Source organism: Phycodurus eques, chromosome 4 (assembly GCF_024500275.1).
Source record: "Phycodurus eques isolate BA_2022a chromosome 4, UOR_Pequ_1.1, whole genome shotgun sequence".
Taxonomy (NCBI): Eukaryota; Metazoa; Chordata; class Actinopteri; order Syngnathiformes; family Syngnathidae; genus Phycodurus; species Phycodurus eques.
In genome coordinates this window covers 1,512,035-1,538,796 of record NC_084528.1, presented here as the reverse complement: position 1 = coordinate 1,538,796, position 26,762 = coordinate 1,512,035, and the positions used below count along the sequence as shown (strand labels likewise).

Below are 26,762 nucleotides of genomic sequence, written 5' to 3'. Positions count from 1 at the left end.
GAGTTGTTTGCATCTGTTCAGCTCGTGGTACTGGCCGGGGAGGAGGTCTCATGATGGTTCACCATGAGAAGTGGAAAGTCTCGCCCGCCTCTGCTCCAATTTACTGGTAATTTGAATCTACAGCTATACAACTAAACGGATCGTCTCCACCATTTACCGTACACCTAAGCCAAAGACAAACTTTATGTGCGATTTTTCAGAGTATCTCCCATCTCATCATTAACCCCTAACTTAATCCTGCTGGGTGACTTTTAATTTTGATTTTGACAATATAAATAACCCCTACACAACATAATATCCATTTTTGGACAGTTTTGGTTTACAACAATATGTTGATTTCCCTACCTACTCTTAAGGACAGGTTCTGGGCCTCGTTTGCTGTCTTTTTGAAAGGGGCGACACCCTTTCAACTGTTCTGCAGCCGACCCACCTGCTTCTTTTCACAAACTAGTCTCATTTAATGTCAATATTTTACTTTCAAAAACCAAACAATCCCGTTTTATCTTACTCCATAACATAAAGGACATTCATTTAACTTCTCTCACTGCTGGTATTGAAAGTCTCCCAAGCATTAACTACTCATCCACCCCTAATGAACCTTTCACACCCTGCAATAATGGACCAGAAACTCCTGGATTCCCTAGCTCCCTTACTAATTTGGAGTGTGTACTTTAATCACTACTGCTTGGTTCACACCTGAACTCCATAAACTTAAAGTTAAAGGACGTCAACTAGAATGCCTCTATAAAAAATGGCCTCACTATCCACAAGAATAGAGTATGTACACAACTCACAGTCTACACTATAAAGAAATGCTCTCCACTGCAAAATCCCATGACTACTCAAACATAATCAACACAGGTGATGGTAACAAACAACATTTCTGCATAGTAAACAACACATTATGCCCACCTCTATTCCACAGAACAATGTAACTCCATAAGGACAGTTTTAAACACAAACATTGCCAATATCCACCGACAATTAGCTCTCATCTCCCCTTGCTGGTCCGACCACCGTCAACTGCCCACTTTCGAGCTTCAAAATTCCCTCTGCTTCTGAAATACAGCACTTTATCGACAAATCTTAACCATCCACTTGCCAACTCGACTTGTCTTGTTGAAGCCTGTTTTCATTCGCTGACCCCTTTAATAAATGCCTTTTACAGTGAACAGTGAAATCATCATCGATAGCACTCTCTCATTTCAGGTTACACACATTAACTCCATCACCTGGTCTGCCTACTTTCACCTCCGCAACATCTCCCATCTCCGTCCATCCCTCAAACAATTCACAACACACCTGACCTACAGCAACTTTACTAGCTGGCCATTACCCACCATATCTCATACAATATCCTCTTTCTCACATTCAAAGCCATCAATAACCTGGCCCCTCAGTATCTCACCAAACTCTTCCAGATTAACAGACCCACCCATTATCGTAGGTAATCCTCCTCTGTTCAATTTTGTTCCACCTCCCACCCTTGCATCCTGTATATCCCAGCAAAACTCAGACTGGTCCTTCTGGCCAGGCCCTAATGTTTGTAATCTCAGACCTATGTTGTTTTGTCAGTGGTTTGTGTGTTTGTATTAAAATAACAGCTAGTTGGTCTGAATGGCTGCGGTGGGGGAAGCGTGACATGTTGTATGACTCTGGGATGTTTGCATAAATAAAATCCCTTATGGTAGCTCCTTGTTTTGCAGTCCACATATTGTTTGAACTTGGGTATTGTTCTTTTCCCCACCAACTGGTTTTGATAACCCATAATATGACACACCGACAAAAATAAATAAATAAAAATAAGAAGTGGGTGTAAAAGCCAAGATGAGGCTGAGTCATAGCCTGTCATGAAGTCCAATGTGGCCAGTTCCGAAATGAAGCTGATCTTCAGTGACTGTTCCTACAGTGAGACTATTTTTCCCGTTCTAATAGACACCCCCAATTTATGCAAATATTGTGCATTTTTTAAAGCAACAAAGTCAAAGTAAAAATTAAGCTTGCAATGCTTTGTTCAAACAAACTAACCTCATTTTGAAGATATTATTTGAATCACTGATTTATGTTACCTCCAGGCCACTTTTTCTTTGTTGGACACAGACAATCCGGCTTATATGCATTTCAGCTACGCAAGACCAAATTTAGATGAATAGGAAACATATTACTAACCTCCTTTACACACATACATGCACGACTCACTTGGTTCATCCCGGATGCCCACGAAAGCTCAGCTGTTGCCTGGGAGCTACATTCTCTGCCTGCAGCCTGGCATACTATGAAGCGGCCATATCGTGTCCTAGAAGAGAGGAGCTGGATGTTTTCAGATGGCTCAGCAGATGGAAGTTGTATTTCACCCTTGACACATCAGCGGGAAATAAGGGTTCTTCTTGCCGAAGGCCTCTCTGTATGTGTACCAGATTTGATCCTCCCCTTCTATCTAGCTATCGGTCCAGTCGGTCCGGTCTTAGTGGTGTAACGGTTCAATCAATCCAATCCAACTGGATTGATCTGTGCTGGGCAAGCAAGCCTTCCGGACGTACTGTAAATATATCGAACACTAGCTGTATGTAGGTCAAAAACAATAAACTATGGACTATGCAGAAAATACCGTCGTTTTTAAAGTTGAGGTGGAAATATCTCTGAAAAACTTCAATCGTGGATGTTGGTAAGACAGCAGATGTGTAACGATCACATTACTGAGAATATGACGAATCTGTATTCTTGAAATGATGAACTCAACATTTGTTGTTAAATGCCTGTAATGTAACAGATGTGTTGTTAATACTCGGGAGATGCAGGAAACATGGAAGTCGTATTTTTTCAGTTTAAAATGATAAAATACTGATTTTAGAAGTTCAATCCTGTCAAAACTCTTAAAACCTCGAATCATGGATGTTAGTAAGTCAGCGTATGTGTCCTAATTGCATTATAAATACGATAATTCAACCACTCATTTGTTGCGTTACAGTCTGGGTTTAAAACTAAAGGTAAACTGTTAACTACTGATTGAGTTTTATTTGATTTATTTTTCATCAAAAACATCCGAAAATTCAATTCGTAACATAATACAACTTTTTGATCATACATCTGTTACGCTTAGGTTAAGGCTAAATAGACTATTTATAAGTACTGTATTAACCTACTAATTTTGAAACATGATATTGATATTGATAATAAATAAAAAAATCTACTTAAGTTGCCTTAGTTAGGTTTTTGAAGGAGCTTGGAAATATATTGGCTGTAACGTATGCATGTGGGCGGATGGAATTCCCGAAGCTTATGTATGAAAGTCTCATGACTTCTCTTTCATCCTAAGGGAGGGAGGGACGCACGCACGCACGCACACCCGCACCCACGCCCGCCCACACACACACGTCACAGCCTCAGTGATGTACAGCCTCGTTCCAAAAAGTCCAGACCGAACTCAATGGATCCCTTACCCTAAGTCAAGTGTGTGACGAGACCTTGTCTTGTTTGTCTGTTTATTGACCATCCAGGTGGCGTGGGGAAAAGGACGCTTCACACAGGCGTATAATGAATCTCTTTGTCAGAAGTGAACCCTGGGGGTCTCCAGAGAATTGAAGTCACTATATTTATGATTGTAAGAACAGAGAGTACAAGGATGAAAAGAATATCCTACTAGAGTAAAGTGAGCAGAATAATTGCTTCAGGATTAATGTATATGACATTGTGCAGATATATACATTGAAAGTAACAAAAGAATGTGAAAATAAATGTCTAAATATTGTGTCAGCAGTGTGTTAGGTTAAAGACTGCGCATGCGCAGACACGCCTTTGAGGGCGGTACTGTAGAAAAATTAAGCTGATGTATTTGCTACGCTTTATAAAAACATGGAATACAAGGATAAAAAGTCATTCACTCAGTCATCACACCTGGAGACAACCATGAACTTCATCAGTTTTGTTTAAATGTTGTAAGATCGTATTGTAGTAAAAAAAAAAAAAAAAAAAAAAGAATGGTCTAAATGTAGCAGCAGTCATGTGTATGCAGTAAATTGTGTAGAAATATGCATAAACTGTCAAAACTCCCCAACCCTAGTTAGTTGATGAACATGAAAAATTATTAAATATTATAATATATATATATATATATATAATATTTTCTAAAGTGAATGGATTAAATGCTGCAGCAGTAAAGTAACTCACACTTCATGCCTCTGTTATGTTTAAATAATGTCGTGTAATATCGTACTGGAGTAAAGTGAGCTGAATAATTGCCTCAGGAGTAACGTATAAGAGATTGTGTACATTGAAAGTAGCGAAAGCATCACTCGTAATTTGTTAATGCATATGCAAATAGCTATAATTAAATACTGTGACATTTAGTGCGATAGATCAAGAGAGCACATACGCAGACACACCTTAGAGGGCGGTCCTCTCGAAAAATGAAGCTGATGTATTTGCTATGGATGAGAAGAACACAAAGTACAAGGCTGAAAAGTCACTCGGTGGCGTGCGCCCGTTGACATATTGGCCCTCCGTATGACCCTGGGTGAGTTGCAAATGAATTGATAGATTGTAAACACTGTCATGATGTTTTGAAATATATATGCTATGAATTAACAAGCAATTGGGTTATTTTTCAAATTGAAGAATATGATATTTAAGAGGAATACCATCACAACATGTTGATGTTAATGTTTTTCTTGGTTGTTGTTTTTGAACACTTTTAACAACAACTTGATACTAGCACAATCATACTGTGAGAACTAAACAGGAGAAGTTGTGTGCATATAATGTTGTGCGAATATTTTGCTGGTGAAATCACCATGTAGCAATTAATCGATGTGAAGAAACTCATGATCGAATTTTACTGAAGTCAAACGATGACTTTAGACAAAGTACAGAAATACTTACTTTAAAAAATAATCAAGTACTTTCTATTACAATATACTGTATCGTGTAACGGTAATTCGGAGAATCTGACTGAATAATGTTGTCAATATATCGATTTGAGTTGAAAACTGACATCTGTTTTGTTTAAATAATGTAAGATTGTGCTGTAGAAAAGTGGTTTAAATCCAGCAATAGTCATGTATATGCTGTAAATTGCGGAGAAAATAACTAACAAAAGCACCAACACTTGTGAGTTGATGAACATGGAAATGTTTCAATATTGTAATATCCTACTTCAGTATCGTGATTGGATTAAATGCAATGACAGTAAAGTAACTCACACTTCATTCATCGGTTTTGTTTAAATAATGTAATGTAATATCATACTGTAGTAAAGACTGAGTATGTGCAGACATATCACTGCAAGTGGTCAGCTCGAAAATGTAAGATGATGTATTTGCTACTGTTTATAAGAACACAGAGCACATGGCTGGAAAGTATTGTTGTTTCTAAAGGATGACTTTCCATGAACATAAGTAGAGGAATCCCCCGCGATTTGTATCACTCAGTTTTCTATGCTCAACACGGCCTCCTCTAATCTTATGGATGCTAATTGGAAGTGTGACTAATACGCCCCTAATGTAAGAAATGTAGATGTGCAGGTGTGTGCTCTGTTTACATGTTGTTATTTGGATAGACGATGACATCCCTGTGACGGTTCAGGACTGAGCATTTTGAGACATGTCTTCAGTGGAGTTGAGACGATTATATTTAGCATATGTTTATTGACATAAGCGGACCCCTCTCAGATGTTGTGAGGAAAAAAAGGACTTCACCCAAGAATATAATTAATCTTTCTGACACGAATCTTCAGATGTTTGAGAATGTGTTAGGCTGTGACTGGAAGTGCGGGGCGAGGGGACCCGCTTGAAGGGTTGTGGCGTTTATGGTGGTTGGGGGTCAAGACAAGTCTGGGACTTGTTCTAAACATGTTTCAACATGCCCGGGCATGTTGAAACATGCAACAAATGTTGATGCCACTTCCGATTTACAGCATACTTCCGGCAACAAATGACGACGTGGCTTCCGACACACTTCCGGCCAACCATCATTTTGACAGAAAATGTATAATATTCTTCTTTTGTTCTCAAACTTTGGGTCCAGCTAGGGACACCATACAGTGGAGACATTTTACTAAGGACCCCGTTATAATTCTAACACCAATTAAACATCTCTTTTCCAGAGGACAAAATGGCCTAACAATAAAATCATTGATGAAATAATAACAACATGTTGCTGTTTCCCCCTACGTTTTATTGACAATACAATCAATCAGTCAATCAATCAATCAGTCAATCAATCAATTTTAATTAAGAAGACTCATAGTCCATTAGAAAACACATAGCGTACAGTACACAATTACACATAAAAGGAAAGTACATCACGAAAATCCAACCATTTTCTGTACCGTTATCCTCACTCGGGTCGCGGGCGTGTTGGAGCCTATCCCAGCTGACTCTTTGCGAGAGGCGGGGTACACCCTGAACTGTTTGCCAGCCAATCGCAGGGCACATACAAACAAACAACCATTCGCCCTCACATTCACACCTACGGGCAATTTAGAGTTGTCAATGAACCTACCATGCATGTTTTTGGGATGTGGGAGGGACCTGGAGTACCCGGAGAAAACCCACGCAGGGATGGAGAGAACATGCAAACTCCACACAGGCAAGGCCGGATTTGAACCAGGCCGTCCGAACTGTGAGGCAGATGTGCTAACCAGCCACCCACCTTGTCAACATCAGGAAAATGTTCATATTTTATGACCATAATTAGTTTTTAGTTTCTTTCAAAAAAACAACAAGAATCAAATAAATTTCTCCTTCACACAGGATTAATTTTTGGCTAAAAGGTTACTGAATCCATTTCAAGCCACTGAATCGTTTCAGTGAGTATCGTTCGAAATGAACCAATATCGACCTTGAATAGAATCGGCAGGCACAAATCGTGATATGAATCGAATCATTGCTAAAACGAATTGTTACACTCTACTATCTGTCCATCCGTCGTTTGTCTGTCCATCTGCCCTTCCATCCATCCATCCATCTAGCTTTCTATCTTCCATCCATCCATCTCTCTATCGATGAAATGGTTGAGTTTGTTACTACCAAAGAAGGCTCAAGCAGTTATTATATCCAACGTTTTGCGTAGTACTTTTTCCACCTTCCACTGTGAAAGTTTGGTGTGTGTAATTACACGGAAACATGTACAGTAACTGTTAGTGTTGTATTAGTTTGTGTGTGTCTAAGATAATCAGTTACAGTAAAATATTATGACCAATTTATGCATACCTCTAGGTAATTCCCAAAGGTTCACATATATTTTCTTCCAACTGTATGTAGGAGGATGAGAAAGTCAAGAGGTCTTATTTGTTACTCCTTTAATATTATATGGAAGATGGTGGAGCAGTTACCTTGGCAACGGCACGTGGGAAATTGTGTCATTGAGGCAAAATGCCAAAAGGGAAGATAACACACAGCCAAAACAACACTGGCAGACCAGATCACAGCATTTTACCGCTTTTACTGCTTTTCTGGAATGGTATACATTTACTAAACTACAAATGTCTTTCCTCATATTCTAAATCCATACATACAGTACATACTTTACTTAAGACCCAGGAGGACAAGCATCTGTTTCTTAAAAAGTTCTGTTGCTAACTTCTGCATCAACCAGATGAAGGGTCAAGTGTGGGTTTACCCAGACTCGTCGCCAGACCTCAGTCTTAAAGGGGGCACATAAAATTCAGTTGGTGGGGGCAGACAATTACTATTACCCAACAGACAGTTCATATTTTTGATAATCCTACAGCCTACTCTATTTGCAAAGCCCTGACACACATAATCATCATTTTAAACCTAACCAATTGCATAGTATGACCAGCAACAACACCATTCCTCATAATTTAAAGCAGCGGTATCAATATCCACAACACACTCAAGTGCTCAACTTCTGAGACGTAACACCAGAAGCATCTCTCAAACTGAAAAGCACCATGGCGGGTGCAGTTTAAATGCTTAACAGAGGTACATGGATTGCCAACACACACACACACAAACACGCACACACAAAACACTTCAAACCTACTTTGAGTAGTGTGTCAATTAGTGTGGCACCAAGTACCAATACCAGTGCGAGACCAAGGTATTTTGACATCAAAAATAGCACAGTACCAGTACTCCATTCAGTTTCTTTTTTTTTTTTACCGGTCCTAAAAGAAATTATATATAATATATATATATATATATATATATATATATATGTTAAGGATAGGTCAATATATATATATATATATATATATATATATATATGTTAAGGATAGGTCAATATATATATATATATGCAGGCATTGATCTATTTTTTTTTATGTTAAGAGTGGGCTAATTCCATTATTTTTCAAGATTTGAAGTATAAAAATAAAAATAAATAATAATAATAAAATACTAATAAAAATATGAAAAATAAATATAATATATTTGAAGTTGTTCTGTCAGTTATCATTCCATGGCTTTTACGGGTATTGTTGATTTCTGCCTTGGTATCGTTTCAGTACTGGTTTCGAGGTATTTTATGCAGGTATAGTATGGAAGTCAGAATCTTTGTATCGTAACACCATTAGTGTCACTATAGCGGTATAGTAGTGTCTCTGCACTGACAAAGGAGCAGCCCATTGGTTTATATTTAATATAGACAGTGGCCTGAACCAATCAGCATATAGGACAAAAGCTGCCCCACCTCTTCCAGGCACTCTCTTGTGTCACTCTGTCATGAAAAAAGGGGGTGTGCAGATGTTGAGTGCAAAGAAATTGAAGAATCTCATTTTAGATTATGCAAATGTTCTAACATCACAGATATGTTCTCTTGAGGGGCTGCTGTGGTCTCCACGTCTATGACACCAATGCACCCGCAACAGCAGGTTCAACCAGCGCCCAGCAACAGGCAGGGAGAGGAGCAGCACAGATGCATGCGGGCTTTTGAAAGAAGGAGACAGAGTGAGCAGAAAAGTGTACACAGTGCTGCCATTGAGGTTGTAACGTTTGATAATAAACAGACTTTCAGATGATGGAGGTGATATTAGCTAGAATCCATGATCCATCCCCCCATCCATTTTCTGAGCCGCTTCTTCTCACAAGGGTCGCGGGCGTGCTGGAGCCTATCCCACCTATCATCGGGCAGGAGACGGGGTATACCCTGAACTTGTTGACAGCCAATCGCAGTGCAGATACAAACAAACAACTATTTGCACTCACATTCACACCTACGGGCAATTTAGAGTTGTCAATTAACCTACCACGCATGTTTTTGAGATGTGGGAGGAAACCGGAGTGCCCGGAGAAAACCCACGCAGGCACGGGGAGAACATGCAAACTCCACACATCACCATTTACTTCTCAGTTTTTGTAGATAAAAAAGAAAGAAATTAGGGTCACATTAAGTCAATCAAAATATGGTACTTTCAAAACAATATGTCAAACTTCAATACTTGATTTGGAATCCATCCATCCATCCATTTTCTGAGCCGCTTCTCCTCATTAGGGTCGCGGGCGTGCTGGAGCCTATCCCAGCTGTCATCGGGCAAGAGGCGGGGTTGTGATTTGGATTCCCTTTGCTTTAATTACTGCCTCGATGCGCTGTGGCATTGAGGCAATCAGCCTATGGCATTGCCTGAGAGATATGGAAGCCCTGATTTCCTTGATGCCAGTTCTTTGTTTTTGGGTCTGGTGCCCCTCATTTTCCTCTTGATAATACCCCATAGATTCTCAATGGGGTTTAGATCTAGCAAGTTGGCTGGCCACTCAACCACTGTGATGGCAAGGGCATCAAACCAGGTTTTGGTGCTTCTGGCAGTATGGGCAGGGGGCAGTTCCTGCTGGAAGATGGAATCTGCATCTCTATACAGATCCTCAGCAGAAGGAATCATGAAGTCCTCTAAAGTAGACTGGTAGACTGTTGCGGTGAGCTTGGATTTAAGAAAGCAGTGTTTACCAACACCTGCACTGGACATTGCACCCCAAATCATGACTGACTGTGGATATTTCACACTGGACCTCAACCAGCTTGGGTTCTGTTCTTCACCCGTCTTCCTCCAAAACCTTGATTCCTGAATGAAAGGCACACTTTACTTTCATCGGAAAAGAGGACCTACAGTCCAGTTCTTCTTCTCCTTGGCCCAGTTGAGACGCTTCCTCCGGTGGTTCTGGCTCAGAAGTGGCTCGACAGTTGTTGCATGTGGTGGTTCTTAAAGCTGTGACTCGCGCCTCATTCCACTCTTTCTGGATCTCTGCTAGATTCTTGAATCTTCTCTGTTTGATAATTCGCTGAAGCCCACGGTCATCTCTTTTGCTGGTGCATCTTCTCCTGACACATTTTGTCCTTCCACTAGACTTTCCATTGATATGCTTGGACACAGCACTCTGTAAACAGCCAGCCTCCTTAGCTATGAACCTTTGTGGCTTACCCATCCTATGGATGGTATCAATGATGGTCTTCTGGCCAGTTGTCAAGTCTGCAGTCTTCTCCGTATTGAATCCAACTGAGACAATTGAACCAAACCGAAGCAATTTAATGACGCCTGGGGAAACATGTGCAGGTGCTTTGAGTTTAGGAAGTGATTAGTGTGTGACACTCAGTTTAAAACATTCATGGTCTGCAAAATTTGGACTGATTTCTTGACAGTATTTAATTTTTTGAATTCCTGATTTTGTGGGTTTTATGAGCTGGAAGCCCAAATTATGCAAAAATGAACAAATAAATACTTGAAATTGTTTAAATTGTCGGCCCTGAATTTATAAACTATGAAAGTTTAACTTTTTGAATGCCATCCAGCCATCCATCCATTTTCTACCGCTTATCCGAGGTTGGGTCGCGGGGGTAGTAGCTTTAGCAGGGACACCCAGACTCCCCTCTCCCCAGCCACTTCATCCAGCTCTTCCGGGGGGGATCCCGAGGCGTTCCCAGGCCAGCTGAAGGATGGAGTCTCTCCAGCGTGTCCTGGGTCGTCCCCGGGGTCTCCTCCCGGTGGGACGTGCCCGGAACACCTCACCAGGGAGGGTTTTTTGAATGGAATTATGGAAATAAATAAATATTTCTATGATATTCTTTTTTTTTTTGGAAAGGGTCTGTATGTAGTCCTACATGTTAGTATATCACCATCCATCCATTTTCTGAGCCTCTTCTCCTCACTAGGGTCGCAGGCCTTGCTGGTAAAACAAGCATATTGTAGCCAATTGTACTGCTCGGTGGCACAAGGGACCGAGCCGTGCGGCAACTAGTGAAAGAAGAACATGGCCCACTCAGACTCAATGTCCCCCGCCGACCCCAGGACGTGGTTGAAGTTCTGCTGGAGGTGGGAGTTATAACACCACTCTGCCAGATTTTTCCTGCAGAGTCTCACAATACGTCAACTCCAGGGTAGAGGAGAGTCCAACCCCTCTCAAGAGGAATGGTACCAAAGCCCAAGCTGTGTGTCGAGGCGATCCCGAATGTGTCTAGTCAGAACTACTCAACGTCGCACACCAGCTTTGGTTCCTTCCCTGCCAGAGAGGTGACATCCCGAGAGTTAACTTCTCTCGCCATGGATTGGACTGCCAAAGTCCCCGCCTTTGGCCGCCACCCAGATCATGTTGCACCTGACCCCCCTGGCACCTCCCCAAGGAGACCCATTCACCTATTAGCGCTGTGGCGGACCAGGCCGAATGGGTCCAGGCCCAGCCAGTAGGCACATGCCGTCGAGCCAGACCTGGCTCGAGAGGGGAGCCCTGGTGACCCGCGTTAAGGCAAGGAAAACAGAGTTATATTTATAGTTATTGTCGTCGAAGGTCATTTGAGCCCTGCTTGGTCTGGTCCCTCACCCAGGACCTGTTTGGCCTGGGTGACCCTGCCAGGGGCATAATGCCCCAGACAACTTAGCTCCTAGATCACTGGGAAACACAAAACCTTCCACTGCAATAAATTGACATCATAAGATGGGGCGGTTCTGTACTACATGTATGTACAGTAACAGCCAGCCGCATCCAACCACTATTATTTATTCAGGCCCCATCTTATTCTTTTTAATTCTCAAAAAGAACATCTTTATATTTGTTCTTAAAGTCTATTATTTTTGTGCTTTGTTTCAGCTCATTGCTCCTTAGTATTATGCGTATACTGTACTTAATGATTTTATATTTAACAGACCCATGAAGTTATAACCGGTGGTGGGTAGAGTAGCCAAATATTGTACTCAAGTAAGTGTACTGTTACTTGGCAAAAATGTGACTCAAGTAAAAGTAAAAAGTTGTCCTCCAGAAAAATTACTTAAGTAAGAGTAAAAAGTACAGAGTGTAAAAACTACACACAAGCACTGAGTAAATGGTGAGTACCTTCTCATTTTTTCGAATCAGAGCATGAACATCAATTAAATAAAAATAACAAAATAAAATGTGAATGTGAAAACTGAATGTGTGTGTATATTTATGTGTGTGTGTGTGTGTGTGTACACAGTGTGAGCGGATTTAGCACATACCCCAAGAGATGCATGTTTTACAGTTACTTGTGATAAAATAGGAATAATGTAGGCTAAATTGCACAGTCAAAACAACAACATAACAACTGCAATTTACCACAAGGTGTTTTCTCAAGTTAGAAGTGGGGTGAAATAGCCACGTTGGGGCAGACAGTGCCAGACAATTACTACAGTACATGAATGCTGTTGTTTTTCTTCATCTAAATGTAAACATGAGTCGCGACTCACGTTGCCTTCAAGGAGAATGACGAACTTCCCAACATAATCGCCACGTAGGCATGACGATTAGCCGGGCTGGCTTATCTAGTGTTAATGCCTATGCCCAGGAAGCCCAATAAAAGATGTTGTGTGAGATCATGTGACTTCATTGTGTCGTTTGATTGGTGAACAAGACTTAAACATAGTCTAAAAAGATAGGTCGCGCACGAAATAGTTGATAAACAAACAGTAATTGATAAATAAATGTAGCGAGCGGCATTAAGATCATTGTAATGGAGTAAAAGTACCGTTACTTCTTAACATAAATGCTTGAGTAAAAGTAAACAGTATGCAGTATTAAAACTACTTTGACAAGTACAATGTATTCAAATTGATACTTGAGTAAATGTAGCGCGTTACTACCCACCTCTGGTTATAACCCACTTCGCTTTCAAAATAATTTTTCAGGTAGTAAATAATTCCTTCTACAGAACATTTTTTTGTTCACTTTTGAAGTCAACTAGATCATGGAGTTTTAGGGTTCTGGACTTTATAAATTGTTGGTTTGATCTATATATCATTGTGGATTAGTCACATGACTCATTTAAGTGTATTTAAAGGTCAGAGGACAAACATTTTATGGGGTCAGATAAAATTAATATTTGCGTTGTTTATACGTTATGTAATACATGCACGTCTTTTCCAGCAAGTTGTCAACTATAGTTTAGCTAACAACAAGGTTTTTATTACAAATATTGAGCACCCGAAGCTCGAGACACCGTGGTGTTACTCTATCCACCGCAAAGGCTACCGGAAGTGACATTGGAATTGTTAAACACGGCGCGCTACACTCTATACGTAATAGTGAGCAACGTGTTGGAATATGAGGAGGAGGAGGATTTCGACATATAGGAGCCCCCAACTGAACTTGACATCGTCAAAGCGTACGTTTGAGCCGATCAGGAGGTCGGAACATACTGGTATGTTTTGTGCATCCCATAAATCCATAATTTACTTGCTCCAGCATCGTGTCGATAGAAACATTGAGTCATGAATAAAATATAACTGGCATGCTCATGGAGTCAGTTGAGGGAAAATAAGCATGTATTTTTATACAGTCATGGCTAGAAATAATGGCACCCCAGAGGTACCAATATTTTTTAGCATGACTATACGTATTATATATTCATATGTTTCAGTGAGCGGCACGGTGGCCGACTGGTTAGAGCGTCAGCCTCACAGTTCTGAGGAACCGGGTTCAATCCCCGGCCCCGCCTGTGTGGAGTTTGCATGTTCTCCCCGTGCCTGCGTGGGTCTTCTCCGGGCACTCCGGTTTCCTCCCACATCCCAAAAACATGCATGAATTGGTGACTCAAAATTGCCCGTAGTTGTGAATGTGAATATGAGTGCGACTGGTTGTTTGTTTGTATGTCCCCTGCGATTGGCTGGCAACCAGTTCAGGGTGTACCCCGCCTCCTGCCCGATGATAGCTGGGATTGGCTCCAGCACGCCCGCGACCCTAGTGAGGAGAAGCGGCTCAGAAAATGGATGGATGGACGGATGTTTAATAAATAAATTTATTAAACATTATTAAACATTAAATAATAATAAATTTGTCCACGGTGAACGCCTGCGTTCACTTTCGGGTTAGTTCGATTCACGTTTTAACGTCACAATCAAACTATTTTTGTCTTGTAAAGGGCACCACGTCTCTTTTTGTAAGTATAAAATTTAGGAAAAGTTACAAAAAACCTCTTATCAGTCTCATAATCTGAAGGTTGCTACACTGAGGAAATACGAATTCTCGATTACAGAGGCCTTGTTGTATCCAAACACACAAATGATACACGAAGTGTATTTTCATAGAAAATTGTATGAAATCTAATGGGAATCAACAGGAAACAATACAGACTACAGAACAAAGGACATGCAAATATTGGTAAAGGAGGCTGGACTCGGGGTGCAAGCTGGTGTGAGGATGTACGGTGTGCAATGCATGGAGCTGGGAGTTCCTGTTACCATTAATTTATACCCAAATATGCACCAATCTGTACTTTAGTAGACCGCACGTTGGATTTACGTTTAATTTAGGGAGGCTGGTGGATCTCCCGAATGCTTGGCTGGTCCGGGTCAAAGAACAGGTGGATTTGATGGAAAAGGGAGGAGGGAAAAAAAGCAAAAGCAAAAGAAGAGCTTCGAGTGCAGGGTGGCCGGAGCCCTTGGGCGGCTTTGTCCTCTGACCTTTAAAGGGCTAATGTAAGGTTTTGTACTGTAGGTGTTTTATGTATATGTATCTCCGTAAGAACATGTTTTTCTTTGGCCTAGACAGGAATGCATCAAGACAGTTTAGTTTGTACGTTTAATGTGACACTTCCATCTTATCTTGCCCTCGATTAATACACACAGAAATGTTTTTGTTCACTCTCTCTATGTTTACCTCTTCTGTTTACACCTGAATTTGACTGTTTTATTTACAGCTTCCACATATTTTTTTTTTACTTAAATTTATTGATTGCTTGTTATTATCAAACATTAGTAAACTGAGGGTACAGTTTGTAGATTTGAGAGTACAGATTAGTAAACCGAGGGTACAAATGTTACAATTTTTTACTTGAGCCCAGTATGTTTCTGTCATCTACGAATAATATGAATTTCAGTAATTCACATGCTTTGCATTTAACATTTTTGTACAAATTAAAAAGATGGTAGTAAATATGTTCTTCTTGTACAAACAGGTTCAGATGACACCTCAGCATTTGTAACAAGCATTACACAGAAACTGTTCTGCATAATGACTTGAGGGTTCCACACAAAGTCCCAGTACCATATACCATGAGACACTAGCCAGACAAGTAGGCGGGTGAAAAGAAACTAGAATTGGATCTATAATCCAGGGTGATATTCATATTTATGAAAACTTCAGAATGACCCCCCCCCCACTCCTGAATGAACTACTAAGTGACTGCTTCCATTTTCAAAACCAAGAGGATATTCAACTGAATGAGGATGCCACATGCTCCTATGATAGTATGTACAGTATCTTTAGCAGAACGAAGCGCTATCTGTGACACGTACAGTAAATGCTGGATTTTAGGATAATGCAATACTAGCTTGTCTCATAGGAGACCATTTATAGTTGACTAGTCATGTTGGCCGCCTCCATTCTAAAAAGCTGGAGGCAGCAAGGATGACCTGCATTTCCTTCAAACAAAGACCACTGTTCAAACAATGACTGCACCATTGAGATTTTAATATCTGACCCTGACCAAGTTTTTTTCTCTCCTGATCTCTCTGTTTCTCAGATTCAGATGACTCCTCGACATTTGTAACAGGTATCGTTCTGTACAGAAACTTGGGAAGTGTTCTGAATTTGCAAAGGTAAGACCACTGTTTCAAAAACTGAAAGTTCTTTTGCATTGATTCTTTTAAAATAGATCACATTTTGTAGTTTTCCCACATAATAACAATGTCAACTATGAGGGGCCGTCAAAAACTAATGAGTCCAATTTAATTTAACCTACTAATAATTTAAAAAAAAAAATTCTGAGTACTTGTTTGAATTTTTTTTTTTTAAAGCCTGTCCTCTTCCAGTCAGCCCATTTTATAAACCACATCATTGTTGGATTCCCATCAGAAGCAGAGAGCTGTGATTGAATTTCTTGCTTTGGAAGGGGAACTATGTATGGGGTTAGGGTTATGTCATCAATGATTACACAATGATTGATGTCATCAATGGTAACTCTACAATCTTCTCTGATCAGTGCCTCGGTCCTAGCACTGTTCCCAGGATTAACCGCTAAGGATGGTCTTCTGCTCCTTTATTTGTCACAGGGATCACTCAAAGCAGGCTCTTTTCCTACGCCTTTGATCCTGGACACCCACTTTTTGACTGGGCTGTTCCCCATACACATGTTCCAACCTTTTGAAAATATTTTATGATGGTTCCCCTTCCAAAGCAAGAAATGTAATCACAGCTCTCTGCTTCTGATGTGAATCCAACAATGACATCGTTTATAAAATGACTGACAGGAAGAGGACAGGTGTAAACAAAACTTGTTTTGTAATAAACCTTCAAACAAGCGTTTAAACTACAAACCAGGGACATTTCAGAAACAAATAGATTATTAGTAGGGTAAATGAAATTGGTCTCATCACTTTTTGACTGACCCTCATAGAATAGAGAGCACCACCTCAGGCGCAGTCCTGCGGCAAAGCTGAACTCTTAACTATAGTGTGGGGTTGGGGGGTCGGGGGGACGCTCAAACCCTAATTTGCTCCCAAGGGGCCTCGCAGCGCCTTGCACGGCATTGGTGTATGAATGTGTGTGTGAGTGGGTGTATGTGAGGCTTTAACAAGGAGTGAACAATTTAAGGGGGTCTGAATACTTTCCATTCCCAATGTATATATGGTCACCACTTTGTTGATTTCATTTATTGTGGGGTTTTCTTATGAAGTCAGACTCTCCTTGATGGGGTATGTTAAATCTGTCAATTTATGCCGCAGTCCCATTTGTATCAATCCAATAAGTACTGAATTTCTAAAACAAAAGTGCACATGGTGATAGCTCCTCCACCTGTCTATGATTTAAGTGACTGCATTTGCATACGATATGTTCAATTGCTTCTGGTAAGAAATCTGGACTTTGTGGCTGCATAATCCATTATGATCTGGTAGGCAACATACAGAATTAGAGAAATTAAACCTTGAATCTCCCACCTTTCTTCAGAGTTTTTAAATGGCTTTCATCTTCCTCAGCTCCTCTTCACAGTGCCATTTCATTTCATTTTTATCTTCTTTCATTTTTTTTGCATTTCATTTGCCCCTCCAGCTAAATGAGATGAGTTTGAGGGAAGAGACTAGATGACATGAAAGATTAAACTGACTGATTATGTTTTGGACTGGTGAGAGGGTGATTGTGCATAAATCATACACTGATGATGTGAAGAATCAAAAAGGTGAGCAAGATTTTAACGTGTTTGGCTGTCCAGAAGCATTTGGCATCTCACTAGATCCTATGAAAAGTAGAAATCACAAATAGGGAGGAAAGTGTAAAATAAAATGGCATAAAATGTTGTGAAACATTGGAAAAATATGCTATGCCTCGAATGGTGGAAACAAAAGAATCATGAAATTGGATTGCCTTACCTGGAAAATAAACTGAGCAGTTAAGTATACCTGCATATCAAGAACTATACCGTATCAGCTGGATCAAATTCTGTCTTATACACTAAACATATGTCTTATACACTAAATTTATGTTTATTAATTGTGTTTTTTGTTTGCAGTGTTGAATTGCACTGTATTTTACTGAGTGATGAGCTATACTGAGTGCTATATTTTAGTTACCTAGTTTAGCTACGCGAGACAAAATCTAAAACCTTTCGGTATGATTCAGGTCAATTCTACACAAACGACTACCATAACAAATGTGCAGGTGGGTGTGCTGAGCCTATCCCAGCTGATTTTGGACGAGACGTGAGGTACACCTTGCACCGGTCACTAGCCGGTTGCAGAGCACACAATGACAAACAACCATTCACACTCAGATTCACACCTATGGACAATTCTGATTTTTCAATTACCCTTCCATGCATGTGGGAAGAAAACGGTGTACCCGGAAAAAAACGTATGTGCTCACGACTCGGTCACCGTGCTGCCCTGTTAGGTTAACTGAAGACTCTAAATTGTGAATGAATGTCTAAATGTGGTACCGGGCCGCACAGGTATAAAAAAATATATATGTTTTGGGGGGTCGGAGCGAGAGATGGGGCACCCCCTGTTAAGTATTGCGATACAGTATGAACGCACGCTTAAGCCATGAATTACGGCACTCAATGTGCTGTTGAGGTTGACGTTCTCTGTTGATGTCGCCTTGCTCGAGCATAGAGCGAAGCGCGCAGTGATGATGTGAATGCATAATAAATATGCTGGCCGGAGGCCGAAAGGGGAATCACGGCGTTCTACTTATTCTCCACCACGCAAAGAGAAGAAGTCACCGATTCACCTAAACTTCTTGTCAATTGAATTTACCACACTCCCATCAATTTATAAAACTCTCTCAGGGGTATTTAACATGATGGAACTAGAACGCACTCAGTTTTAAGTGTAATAGAGATTTTTTTTTTTTTTCTCAATTGTTTTTAGCATTGTCATTATGCCTTATGGTGTGCAACATTTTGAGGGTGAAAAAGTCTTTGGAATGGACACATTTGAGGGGTAAAGAATACTTTCCGAATTGCCCTGTACACACAGTATATGTAACTCGTGGCACGGTGTAAACTGGTTAGCACATCTGCCTCACAGTTCTGAGGATCCGGGTTCGAATATGGCCTCGCCTGTGTGGAATTTGCATGTTCTACCCGTGCCTGTGTGGGTTTTCTCTGGGTACTCTGGTTTCCTCCCACATCCTAAAAAGATGCATGGTATGTTCATTAAAATCTCTAAATTGCTCGTAGGTTTGAATATGAATGCGAATGGTTGTTTGTTTATATCTGCCCTCCAATTGGCTGGTGGCCAGTTCAGGGTGTACCCTGCCTCTCGCCAAGAGTCACCTGGGATTGGCTCCAGCACCCCCACAACCCTAGTGAGGATAAGTGGTACGGAAGATGAATGAATGAATAAATTAGTTTTTTTTTAAAAAGACACGGTATGATGCATGCAACAAATCTAAAGAGTCTTGTAAAATGTGGGCTGTCCACAAATACTGTACATATACAGGTATTGCCTCATAGGTTCAGCGACTAAGTGAAAGACATTTTGGGGGGGAGAGGCTAAATATTGTCACAGTAACATTTTTTTTTCTTTTTCTTTTTGTCCCTGTAGAAACAGCACATTACTCAACTCCAAGGTTGTATCAGTCACTATTAAACCCACTCCTGCTTCACTTTCTGCTCCAGTTGCAGTTGAATTTTCTCACTTGTACAACGTGAGTGCCAAATCAGTGTTTCAGAGGAGCAAGTCAACAGAGCAGTTAACGTCGTTTTATATTGACTGTACAACTGTCTCATCCAATAGGGCACCACAAACCAGACGTGTATATCCTGGGATGACAATGAGAGGTAAGATAAGTTTTCATATTTACTTGAACTTTCCTAGCGTTTAGGCTACACTTTACTGTGCTAAAACTGTAAGGAGATTGTTTGTATTCAGTCAGCATACACTGAATGTTTATTGCATTTGTAGTGTATATCGGTGTTAAAAAAAACTTTGTGTTAAGGGGTTGGAGGATAAACGTTTTTGTTCTCCTTCATTCCCCAGGGTCCGTTTGAATTGAAATGGGAGTGTTTAGATAGCATTAAAATAGGGCAGCACGTCGTTGATTAGCTACAGTAACAGCAGGGCAATATGACGAAAAACATCGGTGGATCAATCTTTCTGAAAGGGTTGCCACAGTTACAGTATTTAAAATTAGTTCTCAATTGCAGAAGTCAATATCTTCGAGTCAAACACACACAGTACACAATAGAATGCCTGATATGTGGATCACTTACTGTCTAAACTACAGGGAAAATGTGGGGAAACGCAATGGGAATTAACTACACGATAAAAGAAGAATAACATAACACGTCGGGATATAGAGTGAATGGCTTAACTTAAGCATGAATGAACTGATGAGTGTTGAGAGAGAGAATAAAGTTGAGACCCAATGCAGGTTGAGGAGGACCTCCTCCACGGTTCGGACTGGGTCATTTCCGGGTTCGGCCATTACCTTTCTATGGAAGACCTTGGGGGGAGCATTGGAGCACTGTTTGACGAAACCCTGTAGTTTATTTGTCTTTCGGTAAAGGAGGTAGGCTATGCCAAAGAGAATGCATTAACCAAGGCTGACTAGGGCTATTAAGATATTGGCCGCTGTTGACCAGGAATGCATGAACGGGGGTTGGGGAGTTTTAGCCTCAGTACTAATGGCGCGTAAGGTGTTGTCAATGTAAGTAATGTCATTTGACTGAGTTCCTTCAAATTTTATTTGTTCGAGCGTTTCAGGGTCCGGCTTGACCGGTCCAGTCTCGCCGTGTTGACCATCCGTTAATTCTGTACACGATTGCAAAATGGGCGTATGACTGTGTGACGCCCCCCCCCTTCGGCTGCGTGGGGCCACAAACACCTGTGAAATGCAGTTCACGGATCCCCAACAAATAAAGCCCATGATAATGCACAGTTGTCAACAGACAGCCATGGGGAAACTAAAGTTACGCTTGCGTGGTGCGCAGGAAGGCAGAATAAAAAAAAGTAGAAGCGGAGATGAGCCACCGAACGACCATTTCAAAAGCAGATAATGTGGACATCACGGCCAATGCCGAAGAGAAAAGAAGGGCTAAAAACCAGCTCAGAAGAAAGCGCTCGCCACAAGCGGTTGCGGCAGGTGCCATAGAAGCGACAGGTTTATGGTTTAAGCAATGTATGGGTGGGGAGGTTGGAATGCCAAAGAAGAGGTAAGAAGAGTTTGGGCCAGCTAAGTAGAAAAGACACATTGAAGGCTAGCATGATAGGGTAATTAATTGTTAATTAATTAAACAGAGTTCACAAGTTGTGCTGTGATGGTTTACCACTTTGTCTGAAATGTGATTGAGAATATGGCTTTAAGCAGTAGTGGAGTTACTGTGTTGAGAAAGAAATAAAGTTATGTTTCTAAAGACAAAGTTTTATTGATCGAATTAAAATTGATGCGTGGGTGTTGGCAATTGTTTTGATCGTTGCTGTATTAAAACAATTTTGAAAGACATCCTGGAGTGTTGTTTAGTAAATCAACTTGTTATATTAACTTTAAATTTTAGTTTTGGTAAATAAATTAACTTTATTTATGATTTGGTAAGTAAATACATTTAAATGCTTGTAATGAATTACAATGTTGTTAACTTTGGGTTAAAATTTAAAAAAGGAGCCAAATTCATTAGATATACAAGTGTTGTTTGTCTTTTGTTAAAGTTGTGAAAAGAGTAGGAAATTCACGACCTGAAACAGCAATTAATTAATAAGAATCACTTGTGAGTGAGTTAATTAATTGTGTTGAATTATTCAAGGTTTCAAAGTGAATGGTTTGAAGTTGGGTAAGTTTAGGAAACGTAAGTGACCGAAGGCGGCACCATTGGCTTGAAAATATAACGTGTGTCGCAGGAGTTACTTGTTGCGGCTGTTACGTTATAATTTTTAAACTGACAGAAAATCACAGGCACAAAACTTTGATCGTACAACAGTACTAGTGATGTTCAAGCAAATGAGTGAAAAACGGAACGCTTTAAAATTAGTAAACAGGGACTGATTGTAGTAGCATTTTAGCACAGTAGCTCCAGTTAGCGGCTATACTAGTTAGCTAGAAGCCAGAGAGAAGCGGCGTTGTGAGTGTTACTAATGAGGCTGTCTGGCGGTGCGGTTGCTAATGCTTGGCGTGACGGCTCGCTGAGGACTGACCAGATGGAAGCTGACACAAAAAGCTTTAAACAGCAAAACAGCAGACACTAACAAGTTTATTACTTCAGGAGTAACCAAACTTTCGCTTGAACACGAGGCCTTAACACGTGTTCATTAGCGACTAACTAGCGGCTAAATAGCGGCTAGTTAGCTAGCGGCTTCCGGGCGGGCCTCCGTAAACTGCGTAATATCACAAATGTCCACGGGGTAGTACCCGAGCAAAACAAAAAGCATGCCTAAAGCCCACAAAGAAAATGGCCTCTTAGGGCCGCGTGTGTTCACACACAAAAAGCTAACACAATGCGGACAGCGAGGGTCTTCGGTTTGTGACATTACTAGCGCCCAGGGACTGCCCAACTCCTTGGTACGCAGTGGGTGTAAACACTTGAAGCCCGACTCAATGCGATCAGCGAGGGTCTTCAGTTTGTAACAATATTAGTGCACAGCGACTTCCTAACTCCTACGCAGCAGGTGCATCAATATTTATTCCCCACCAGCAATCGGCTTATTACTGATTCAGGGGTCTAATCTGAACATTGACGCGGGGTTTGACGATTCTTCTGATTGCTCAGAATTAGTGGCACATCTGAGAAAACCTTAATGGCCTTTTAAACAACAATCGGTGTAGGAAATCCTACAACAGCCAAATGCATGCAATACAAAATACAACGGTTATTCATGGGCTTTCACAGCCTGAACACCATTCAACACGACAGATTTACTCCAGTTTAACTCCAGACATTTGATATATGTCTCATTTGTTTCACAACTGCTCTTACACTGAACAAAAATACACTTTTGTTTTTCCTCCCATTTTCTGTGAGCTGGACTCAAAGATCTAAAAATTGTCTATTTACACAAAAGGCTATTTCCAAATGTTGGAAAAATCAATCAACAACCTGATTAATGTGCTAAGGAGTTGGAGGGTAATGTTTGTGTTCTCCTGCGTTCCCCTGGGTCCGATTCAATTGAAATGGGAGCATGTGGTAACCAAGGATGTTTAGTTAGGATAAAAATGGGGCACCACGGCGTTGATTAGCTAAGAGCAGGCCAAAATGACGAAAAACCTCAGTGGATCCATCTTTGTGCCACAGTTATAAAAAATTAGTTCTTGTTTGTAGAGGTCAATATCCTTGACTCAAACACACAGAGTACACAACAGAATGCTTTATATGTGTAACATTTATTGTCTAAACTACAGAGAAAATGGGGACAAATGCAAAGGGAATTAGCTACACGATAGAGTGAATGGCTTAACTTGGTACCCGCCTGACCAGAGATTTGAACCCTGGACCCTCAGATTAAAAGTCTGATGCTCTACCGACTGAACTATCTGGGCTCCGTAATCTTAACGCCGGACCACGCCTTTCTCGTGGTCCGGGGAACCATGAGGAGACCAGAAAAAAAAAAAAAAAAAAAAAAAGGGAGGGAAGGATGGCCAGAGCAGAAAAGGAGTCAGGTCAGCCGAGCGCAGGAACAGAGAGAAGGAGGAATAAGAGAGAACCCGAGGGCAAGAGCAGGGTCTACTTTTTTACTTTTGAATCGCCTGGTGAAAGAAATCATGCCTCCATCTCGGATTTCTTCTCTCAGTTTCTTAATTATGCGGGTGCACCCTAATCATGGGCGGATCTCCCTTTTCTATTCAATATGGTTCCCAACTTTGAAACTGTCTAAAACGAGATCAAATATACGAATGTACTTGTTTAAATCATGGTTCTGGCAGGTCAAATAATACTGACCAACACAACACTATTTCATCTGTCCTATGTCACATTATTTCATAAATTTTGTGCTAGTCACGTTGTGACACAGTCCTGATGAACAGACTCATCGCGAAACCTGCAGAATTAACCTATTAATGCCACAAAAGTCAAGGTGTACCTGTACATTCAGGGCACTTTGTATAGCTTTGTACAGGTTCGTGCAGGCGTGGGATTTCCTTAATTGTATTGTTCATTCTCGATACCCATGTGTTTAGAGTCACAAGGAGTCTATCGTTCAGTGTTTTGGGTCACCACTGGGGGAATGACCGTGTTCCATCGATGAGAAGTGACCGCTCGTTTTGAGAGCTAGTCATCTGGCCATATTCAATCTGCTGAGTGGACTTTTTGGGGCTGATAAGAGAGGGCTTGTCCTCTGTTGAGCAGTCATCAATCATCCTTCCTCCCCCAGTCGAACTATGGGTCTCAAGAAAAAAAAATGCAGACCTTTTTGGGACAATCTGTCATCTCTCCTTACTGGGCAATCTTTGTTCGTGGGTTTTAGGCGGTCTTACTTCGTTGAGTATCATTGTGAGTCCAAAACAGACATCCTGCCGGTTTGTGGCCTTAGCAGAGGAATGTTGGGAATGTTTCGCTGAGTGGATTAAAAAGGAGGATTTGCTCATAAAGAGGAGGTCATTGACATTTACCAAATGTATTCGTATTGTATTTGTATTTGTATTCTGTGGTGGCCACCAAATTTCACTTTATCAATTAATGTTGTGTATGGTAAATTTTGTTCACACACCAAAAATTTTTATTGTAGTTATTACTCCATCCATCCATCCATTGTCAACACCGCTTATCCTGGTTAGGGTCGCGGGGCGTTGGAGCCTTATCCCAGCTGACTTCGGGCAAAAGGCGGACTACACCCTGAACTGGTCGCCAGTCAGTCACAGGGCACATATAGACACGGACAACCATTCGCACTCACAATCACACCGTCACTGAGTGGGAACTGAACCCACGCTGCCCGCACCAAAGTCAGGCGAGTGCACCACTACACCATCAGTGACTGTAGTTCTACTCAACAACCTGAAATGAAATCCAATCTGAACTAATTTTGTATAAGGGCGGGAGGAGTTGACAAGAGAAACAATCAGAACGATGTGGTCCGGAAGTTATGTAAATGTACAAATGTACAAAGGAAAACAAAAATGTCAATGCCTGGAAGGAAGAAGATCGACAATCTATGGGTACATTTTAATTTTGACACAAAGGGCAACAAAGCCAAGTGCGAGGATTAATGAAAAAAACATGACCAACTTGAAGAGGCATTTACAGTCCAGTCATCTGAAAATTCATGCACCGGTAAACATGTTAGGCAATTAAAAATAAGACTTTTAGCGATCATTTAGCATATGCAAATCTGCTCGTCCGGTAACTTTCTCACTGCGTTGCATTTCTTTTCAATGACGGCTCTGATAAATCACTCTGCATATGCACTTTAAAATACATGAGTTTGTGTAGTTAAATGTAAACAAGAGATCACATTTTATGGGGAATGTCTTTGTCACAGTGCCAGAGACTTGAGCTGGTACACTGGCTTGGAGGCTCAAATGCCAATTAGAATACAGCATTTGATAGAGCCGTGTAATAAACTACGAATGTAACACCATCGCTGTCCTGTAAATTTAACCACACGCACTGATTAAAGGTGCATTGGACAAATTTTAAGAAATGTTGGGGTAACAAGAACATTTTAACTCCTCTTTTTTTCTTCATCGTTGATATAGAAGACTTCAGATGACCACAGTGGACCACAGAGTGTAAGGAAACTGAAAGTGTCCCAACAAAACATTTCAGAAGCTATTTTAGATGTTTCAAAATACAAATGTGATGCTAAAGAGCAACAGACAAAGAAGAAGGTTACGGTATAGTGAAATGAATTGGGTGCACAGGATTACTCTTTACGACAGTCGAAGTTGAAGACTTTATTCTTATGATGGAGACAATGGAAAACTCAGAGTTCCCCCCCAAAAAAATGTAAATAAGCAATATGATTGACTTTATGAAGCTGAAGTACAGACATTCAAAAGTAGATTGGCTTCTGTGCATAAGGTATTCATTGATATTGCCCTGTGGACAAAAAAAAAAATAGAAAAAGACTGACTGCTTCTTTCCTGACCATAAATTCATGTTATTTTGTGTTGAACAAACACCTATTTTACACCTACACATGTTGCCGGCCCTTGAAAAGTAGCCCATCCACACACTGCGCAAACAATTACTTGAATTACACTGAGACGGAGACAGCAGGCCTGATGGTATTGTAACTTCTGCACTTTTTCCTTTCCATTTTCTTATTTTATTTTTGTGCTGATTTCACAGTATTATGGGTAAATAAATGTTTGGTCCAAATACGTTAGTTATGTGTCTGTGTGTGAATTGTATGGTCAAACCTTAACGTTCTTTAACACACTAGGTGAACATAATGGCTTTAAAAAAAAATTGAAGGAAAGCTTCAATTACCCTTACTTATTACCCTTTACACACTTGTTTTATTTTAGTTAACTAAATCTTCTGCGCAGCACGGTGAAAGACTGGTTAGCAAATGGTTGTTTGTTTATATGTGCTTTGCTGGCTGGCGACCAGTTCAGGGTGTACCACATCTCTCGCCCAGAGTCGGCTCGGATAGGCTCCAGCACGCCCGTGACCCCTAGTGAGGATAAGCGGTACAGAAAAATGGATGAATGGATTAAATCTGCAGCAGTTTTTGTCAACTGGAATCTTGTGGTATTTCGTCAACTAGAATGAGACGAAGACAAAAACAAACAAAACAAAAAAAAGACAAAATTATGACTAAAACTAAATTATGTATTAGAGAAAAGAAAAGAAGAAAACTAAATAAAAAGTTGCAGATCTGCTCTGTGTGGATATATTGCCAAACGCAAATACTTCCAACCCCAAGTTGACAACTTAGCCAAACATTCAAGTTTTTAGAAGTTAACGCCATTAACACTGTTAGCTATCGC

The 26,762-nt window shown here is 40.7% G+C and overlaps 1 protein-coding gene and 1 non-coding gene across 6 annotated transcripts in view; one reads left to right on the top strand and one right to left on the bottom strand.

Annotated features, from left to right (window-relative positions):
* Window positions 1-26,762, top strand: part of adgrb1a (adhesion G protein-coupled receptor B1a) — a 326,613-nt gene that overhangs the window by 178,401 nt on the left and 121,450 nt on the right. For all 5 annotated transcript variants that reach the window (XM_061673608.1, XM_061673606.1, XM_061673607.1 and 2 more), the window contains 3 exons: window positions 15,922-15,997; window positions 19,442-19,544; window positions 19,634-19,677. In XM_061673608.1, coding sequence (XP_061529592.1) covers window positions 15,922-15,997; window positions 19,442-19,544; window positions 19,634-19,677 — 223 coding nt within the window. The remainder of the gene's footprint in view (window positions 1-15,921; window positions 15,998-19,441; window positions 19,545-19,633; window positions 19,678-26,762) is intronic.
* On the bottom strand, window positions 23,294-23,366 carry trnak-uuu (transfer RNA lysine (anticodon UUU)). The gene has a single exon. It is a non-coding gene; the product is annotated as a tRNA-Lys (tRNA).